Source organism: Zophobas morio, unplaced genomic scaffold (assembly GCF_036711695.1).
Source record: "Zophobas morio isolate AGI-343-1 ecotype UQ-CSIRO unplaced genomic scaffold, CSIRO_AGI_Zmor_V1 ptg000268l, whole genome shotgun sequence".
In the NCBI taxonomy this organism is placed as follows: Eukaryota; Metazoa; Arthropoda; class Insecta; order Coleoptera; family Tenebrionidae; genus Zophobas; species Zophobas morio.
The window spans coordinates 13,851-22,313 of NW_026972372.1; the positions used below are offsets into that span (position 1 = coordinate 13,851).

General features: G+C 34.5%; 1 protein-coding gene across 1 annotated transcript; it reads left to right on the forward strand.

Annotated features, from left to right (window-relative positions):
* Nucleotides 1-4,506: 4,506 nt before the first annotated feature.
* On the forward strand, nucleotides 4,507-7,775 carry LOC135119503 (uncharacterized; the record flags this gene model as incomplete). Its single annotated transcript, XM_064043910.1, has 3 exons — nucleotides 4,507-4,562; nucleotides 4,638-5,314; nucleotides 5,725-7,775. Coding segments are annotated over exons 1-3 (2,784 nt in total), but the record flags the coding sequence as incomplete, so codon positions are not given.
* Nucleotides 7,776-8,463: the final 688 nt, after the last annotated feature.

An 8,463-nucleotide genomic window follows, 5' to 3' on the forward strand; every position in this document is an offset into this window, starting at 1 on the left:
CTTGTACTTTTAAGCCACTCAGATACCCTACGGGCTCGGAAAGTGCAACGAAACCATCAAATTTTAGCTAGAAACTGTATTTTTGTCGATTTTTATTGAATTTGAACTATATTTCAACGTTTTTTGATGGTTCTGAGCCACCAAACACACTTAAAGCATGCAGAATCGACTCAGAATAGGAAAAGGAGACGTTTAGGTCAATTTTATGCATTCTGGCGTTCGTAGATACAAGAAAACTGCTAAAATTCTTCAGAAACGTCACTTTTGAAGTGTTTTCTTTCTTAAAAGTACAAGAAAACACTTCAAAAATGACGTTTCTGAAGAACTTTAACAGTTTTCTTGTATCTACGAACGCCAGAATGCATAAAATTGACCTAAACGTCTCCTTTTCCTATTCTGAGTCGATTCTGCATGCTTTAAGTGTGTTTGGTGGCTCAGAACCATCAAAAAACGTTGAAATATAGTTCAAATTCAATAAAAATCGACAAAAATACAGTTTCTAGCTAAAATTTGATGGTTTCGTTGCACTTTCCGAGCCCGTAGGGTATCTGAGTGGCTTAAAAGTACAAGAAAACACTTCAAAAGTGACGTTTCTGAAGAATTTTAACAGCTTTCTTGTATCTACGAACGCCAGAATGCATAAAATTGACCTAAACGTCTCCTTTTCCTATTCGGAGTCGATTCTGCATGCTTTAAGTGTGTTTGGTGGCTCAGAGCCATCAAAAAACGTTGAAATATAGTTCAAATTCAATAAAAATCGACAAAAATACAGTTTCTAGCTAAAATTTGATGGTTTCGTTGCACTTTCCGAGCCCGTAGGGTATCTGAGTGGCTTAAAAGTACAAGAAAACACTTCAAAAGTGACGTTTCTGAAGAATTTTAACAGTTTTCTTGTATCTACGAACGCCAGAATGCATAAAATTGACCTAAACGTCTCCTTTTCCTATTCTGAGTCGATTCTGCATGCTTTAAGTGTGTTTGGTGGCTCAGAACCATCAAAAAACGTTGAAATATAGTTCAAATTCAATAAAAATCGACAAAAATACAGTTTCTAGCTAAAATTTGATGGTTTCGTTGCACTTTCCGAGCCCGTAGGGTATCTGAGTGGCTTAAAAGTACAAGAAAACACTTCAAAAGTGACGTTTCTGAAGAATTTTAACAGTTTTCTTGTATCTACGAACGCCAGAATGCATAAAATTGACCTAAACGTCTCCTTTTCCTATTCTGAGTCGATTCTGCATGCTTTAAGTGTGTTTGGTGGCTCAGAACCATCAAAAAACGTTGAAATATAGTTCAAATTCAATAAAAATCGACAAAAATACAGTTTCTAGCTAAAATTTGTTGGTTTCGTTGCACTTTCCGAGCCCGTAGGGTATCTGAGTGGCTTAAAAGTACAAGAAAACCCTTCAAAAGTGACGTTTCTGAAGAATTTTAATAGTTTTCTTGTATCTACGAACGCCAGAATGCATAAAATTGACCTAAACGTCTCCTTTTCCTATTCTGAGTCGATTCTGCGTGCTTTAAGTGTGTTTGGTGGCTCAGAACCATCAAAAAACGTTGAAATATAGTTCAAATTCAATAAAAATCGACAAAAATACAGTTTCTAGCTAAAATTTGATGGTTTCGTTGCACTTTCCGACCCCGTAGGGTATCTGAGTGGCTTAAAAATACAAGAAAACACTTCAAAAGTGACGTTTCTGAAGAATTTTAACAGTTTTCTTGTATCTACGAACGCCAGAATGCATAAAATTGACCTAAACGTCTCCTTTTCCTATTCTGAGTCGATTCTGCATGCTTTAAGTGTGTTTGGTGGCTCAGAACCATCAAAAAACGTTGAAATATAGTTCAAATTCAATAAAAATCGACAAAAATACAGTTTCTAGCTAAAATTTTATGGTTTCGTTGCACTTTCCGAGCCCGTAGGGTATCTGAGTGGCTTAAAAGTACAAGAAAACACTTCAAAAGTGACGTTTCTGAAGAATTTTAACAGTTTTCTTGTATCTACGAACGCCAGAATGCATAAAATTGACCTAAACGTCTCCTTTTCCTATTCTGAGTCGATTCTGCATGCTTTAAGTGTGTTTGGTGGCTCAGAACCATCAAAAAACGTTGAAATATAGTTCAAATTCAATAAAAATCGACAAAAATACAGTTTCTAGCTAAAATTTGATGGTTTCGTTGCACTTTCCGAGCCCGTAGGGTATCTGAGTGGCTTAAAAGTACAAGAAAACACTTCAAAAGTGACATTTCTGAAGAATTTTAACAGTTTTCTTGTATCTACGAACGCCAGAATGCATAAAATTGACCTAAACGTCTCCTTTTCCTATTCTGAGTCGATTCTGCATGCTTTAAGTGTGTTTGGTGGCTCAGAACCATCAAAAAACGTTGAAATATAGTTCAAATTCAATAAAAATCGACAAAAATACAGTTTCTAGCTAAAATTTGATGGTTTCGTTGCACTTTCCGAGCCCGTAGGGTATCTGAGTGGCTTAAAAGTCCAAGAAAACACTTCAAAATTGACGTTTCTGAAGAATTTTAACAGTTTTCTTGTATCTACGAACGCCAGAATGCATAAAATTGACCTAAACGTCTCCTTTTCCTATTCTGAGTCGATTCTGCATGCTTTAAGTGTGTTTGGTGGCTCAGAACCATCAAAAAACGTTGAAATATAGTTCAAATTCAATAAAAATCGACAAAAATACAGTTTCTAGCTAAAATTTGATGGTTTCGTTGCACTTTCCGAGCCCGTAGGGTATCTGAGTGGCTTAAAAGTACAAGAAAACACTTCAAAAGTGACGTTTCTGAAGAATTTTAACAGTTTTCTTGTATCTACGAACGCCAGAATGCATAAAATTGACCTAAACGTCTCCTTTTCCTATTCTGAGTCGATTCTGCATGCTTTAAGTGTGTTTGGTGGCTCAGAACCATCAAAAAACGTTGAAATATAGTTCAAATTCAATAAAAATCGACAAAAATACAGTTTCTAGCTAAAATTTGATGGTTTCGTTGCACTTTCCGAGCCCGTAGGGTATCTGAGTGGCTTAAAAGTACAAGAAAACACTTCAAAAGTGACGTTTCTGAAGAATTTTAACAGTTTTCTTGTATCTACGAACGCCAGAATGCATAAAATTTACCTAAACGTCTCCTTTTCCTATTCGGAGTCGATTCTGCATGCTTTAAGTGTGTTTGGTGGCTCAGAACCATCAAAAAACGTTGAAATATAGTTCAAATTCAATAAAAATCGACAAAAATACAGTTTCTAGCTAAAATTTGATGGTTTCGTTGCACTTTCCGAGCCCGTAGGGTATCTGAGTGGCTTAAAAGTACAAGAAAACACTTCAAAAGTGACGTTTCTGAAGAATTTTAACAGTTTTCTTGTATCTACGAACGCCAGAATGCATAAAATTGACCTAAACGTCTCCTTTTCCTATTCTGAGTCGATTCTGCATGCTTTAAGTGTGTTTGGTGGCTCAGAACAATCAAAAAACGTTGAAATATAGTTCAAATTCAATAAAAATCGACAAAAATACAGTTTCTAGCTAAAATTTGATGGTTTCGTTGCACTTTCCGAGCCCGTAGGGTATCTGAGTGGCTTAAAAGTACACGAAAACACTTCAAAAGTGACGTTTCTGAAGAATTTTAACAGTTTTCTTGTATCTACGAACGCCAGAATGCATAAAATTGACCTAAACGTCTCCTTTTCCTATTCTGAGTCGATTCTGCATGCTTTAAGTGTGTTTGATGGCTCAGAACCATCAAAAAACGTTGAAATATAGTTCAAATTCAATAAAAATCGACAAAAATACAGTTTCTAGCTAAAATTTGATGGTTTCGTTGCACTTTCCGAGCCCGTAGGGTATCTGAGTGGCTTAAAAGTACAAGAAAACACTTCAAAAGTGACGTTTCTGAAGAATTTTAACAGTTTTCTTGTATCTACGAACGCCAGAATGCATAAAATTGACCTAAACGTCTCCTTTTCCTATTCTGAGTCGATTCTGCATGCTTTAAGTGTGTTTGGTGGCTCAGAACCATCAAAAAACGTTGAAATATAGTTCAAATTCAATAAAAATCGACAAAAATACAGTTTCTAGCTAAAATTTGATGGTTTCGTTGCACTTTCCGAGCCCGTAGGGTATCTGAGTGGCTTAAAAGTACAAGAAAACACTTCAAAAGTGACGTTTCTGAAGAATTTTAACAGTTTTCTTGTATCTACGAACGCCAGAATGCATAAAATTGACCTAAACGTCTCCTTTTCCTATTCTGAGTCGATTCTGCATGCTTTAAGTGTGTTTGGTGGCTCAGAACCATCAAAAAACGTTGAAATATAGTTCAAATTCAATAAAAATCGACAAAAATACAGTTTCTAGCTAAAATTTGATGGTTTCGTTGCACTTTCCGAGCCCGTAGGGTATCTGAGTGGCTTAAAAGTACAAGAAAACACTTCAAAAGTGACGTTTCTGAAGAATTTTAACAGTTTTCTTGTATCTACGAACGCCACAGAACAAGATGGCGACGAGTGAAGAAGTGTTTTCGGATTCTCAAAGAAGTGAATCGGAAATAAAGTGCGATAAATGCAAACAAGTGCTAAGAAGCAAGTGTACACGTTGTGTAGTTTGTGGGCTAACTTATCACCCTAGTTGTGCTCGTGAAAAAAATAAAAAAAAGGAAGTGTTTAGTTTCTTTACCGAAACAGAAATGGAATGTCTTCATCACAATAAAACAGCGACTTCAGAGAGTACATCTGTCAAGATAGGAGATGAAGAAACTTTGATAACGGAAACAGTAATTAGTTTCCTAAAAAGCAACACCTTTTCTAGCATCTTACGCAAGGCAATAGAAGCAGCCACCGTCTCCCTGCGTGACGAAATTCGAAGTCTTAAACAAGAGCTTAACAATGTGAAGAGTTCCAATGTTGATATGATAAAAATGTTGACAGATTATCCCAAAAATAATTTGTTGAAGGTGCCCTCTTTCGATGTCGATGTGTTCTCCGATATATCTTCCGATGGCATAAACGATACAAACGAGTGTAAAAAAAAAGTACACTATAAAACATCACGCGATAAGAGTGTCCAAAACCGATCCGGCCAAAAAACTAATAAACAGCAGAAAATTCCGAAGGATAACAATAATAAATCCGTTTTAGACCCAAAGGTTATCCCGTTTATTCCATCTAATCCATCATTAAACGTAGCATCGTCGAACATGGAAAAAAATGAAAAAAATGAAGAAATATCTTCTCACAACGCCCTAAATGATGCCGAAGGTTTTCAAACTGTTGTCTCAAGAAAGAAAAAGCGTAACTTCATTCGAGGTAAAGCTTCTGCTACAAATGAAAATGATACGTTGATAAAGGCTGTGCCGCGAAATGGGTATATCTATGTCGGTAATTTACATCCAAACACGTCTGAAAACGATTTGAAGCTATTCTTAAAGTCTAAATTCTCTGATAAAGAAATTAGTGTTGACAAACTTCCTAAGAGGCCTACTGCCAAAAGCGTGTCATTCAAAATCACAGTGGAGAAAACAATTTTTAAGGATTTCTTCAAGGAGGAATTATGGCCGGAAGGAATTTTAGTGAAAAAATTTTACTTCTTAAAAAACGAAAAAGTGAATACGTCCCTAATGAATTAATAGAAAATTTCTGTTTCAAAGGGGCCAGTTTTCGAATTTTATTTTTAAACATACAGTGCATTAGAAACAAATTTAATATGCTTTTTTCAGAAGTGGAAATTCTAAAAATAAATTGTATCTGCCTTTGTGAACATTGGTTGAACCATATCGAAATCGATAATATTCATGTGCCCGATTTCAACACGGCAGCATTTTTTGCGCGGTCTTCAAAGAAGCATGGAGGAGTCATGCAGCTGATGCACCAAAGTATCCCCTTCAAGATTCTGTCTGATAAGGTATCAGCACTTTCTGCTGAGGTGGATTGCGAATTATGCGGCGTACTTATCACTAAGTTAGATTTAATTTTAATAACGGTTTATCGCTCGCCAAAAGGCGATTTTCATAAATTTATTGATACTATAGTCATTCTTCTTAATGAAATTCATTGCAAATCTAAATACGTCATAGTGGGTGGAGATTTTAACTTATTATTTGGCACTAATGATGCAAAAGCCAATTATTTTTGTAATCTTTTGTCTAGCTACGGCTTATATTCTACTGTCAGATTTAAAACGCGTTATAACAACACACTTGATAATGTGTTTACTAATATTAATTCAGATATGATAAATATAACACCTGCTAAACTTTATCAGTCGGACCATACTGGAATATGTGTAAATGTTACTCTAAAGGAAGCTGTATTCGATAACTCATTTATCCCTAAATATGTAAGGCCCATCTCACAGTTTGGGAAAATCATGTTTTTTAATTTATTACAACAAGTTGATTGGAGTTTCATTGATCAAAATTGCGACTTTAATGCGTCTGATTTGTTCTCGATCTTTATAGATACGCTACTATTGTATTATAATATCGCCTGTCCTGAGAAGAAACTATCGTGTAACAGATCCAAGGTCCATAATATAATTTGGTATACCCCTGATTTAAAAATCATGCGAGAAACTCTGCATCTAATATATAGTTCTTACAGATTATATGGGACTTTGGGTTTGAAAATAATGTATAATAACTTTAAGCGTAAATATGAAGAAGCTGTTAAAAAAGCTAAAATTGCAGCTAATAATGTCTTTATTAAAAACAATTCTAATAATTCTAAAGCTATGTGGTCATTAATAAACAGAAGTAGAAAACGTACTATTCATGAAACTACAAAAATTTCCTCTAACGAATTCAATTTACATTTCTCGAGCATTGCTAAAAATATTCTTAATTCCTTACCAAATACTAATCTTGATCCTGTTAAAATTATGATATCTGTTAATAACACGTCACATATGTTCTTTAAATTCAGGACAGTTAGTGAGGTACAAGTACGTGAGGCATTGAATAAATTAAAAAATAAGAGCAGTAAAGATATTTATGGGTTCAATGTCGACGTTATAAAATCAGTAAAGGATATACTAATTGCACCTTTGACCAAATTAATAAATAAATGTATTGTTGACTCGGTTTTTCCAGACTGCTTAAAATTGGCTTTAGTATGTCCAATATACAAAAAAGGTAATGTCAATGAAGTTGATAACTATCGACCAATCTCCCTTCTTCCAGTGTTGTCTAAAGTGTTCGAAAAATTAATGTTAGAACAAATCCTTGAATTCTTTATTAGTAATAACTTGTTTTGTACAAATCAGTTTGGATTTCGAAAAGGCTTATCCACTGAAAAAGCTGTTCTATCTTTTATTGATAATGTCGTTAAATCCTTTCAAGATGGTGAATATTTTGTGTCTGCCTTTCTAGATCTTAGTAAGGCATTTGACTGCATGTCTCATGAAATACTAATCCGTAAACTTTTTTTTTACAACTTTCAGCCAGATGCCACTAGATTAATTTCATCGTATCTTTTGAATCGATTGCAAGTAGTCTCTGTTGATGGTATAGTCTCCGATAAAGAACAAATCGCGTATGGTGTACCTCAGGGGTCCATCTTAGGGCCTCTAATTTTCTTAATTTATGTGAACGATCTGCCATACTTTTTCCCTGATTTTTTTACGATATTGTACGCGGACGATACTACTTTTAGTAAAAAGGCAATGTCATCTTCATTAGTAATAAGTACTCTTATGAATATATCTTCGCAAGCGGAACCTTGGTTTTTCGCCAACAAACTTTGCGTAAATAAGAACAAATCACTTCAGATGGTATTTTCATTGAAGACAGATAAGTCTTTTGCGGATACGAAAAGTACTAACAAGTTTCTCGGAATTGTTCTAGATACTAAATTACTTTGGCATGAACATGTGGATTATATTGTTCACATCATTTCTAAAAATACTTATCTCTTAAGAAACTTATCAAATCGTGTTGATCAAAATATATTAAAAATTGCATATTATGCGCTAATACAATCTCACTTAGTATATGGTATACTAATCTGGGGACACAGCGCCTCGTCACAAAACCTTTTTAGGCTTCAAAGAAGAGCTATTAGAATCCTTTCAGGTATTGGTTATCGTAATGATTGCAAATTTTCATTTCAATCCTTAAATATTTTGACATTGCCCTGCTTGTATATCTATCACTGTTTTAAATTTTTAGTAAACCAAATTAATCAATTTCCTACACTGAGTTCTTTCCATGACTATAATACCAGGTCCACAAATTTGTTAATCGAAAATTTGAGAATAAACCGTTGCAGAACTGCCAGGAACTATTTCTGTATAGTGTTCTTTAACAAATTATCTCAGAGTTTCCGCAACCTTCCACCATCTCAATTTCTAAAAAAAATCAAGGATGTCTTAACCGAAAATAGTTTTTATAGTTTCAATGAATATTTTCAATATAATTTTGAGTAATTTCTTGTTTATCATGTAGCTAGCTCATAATCTA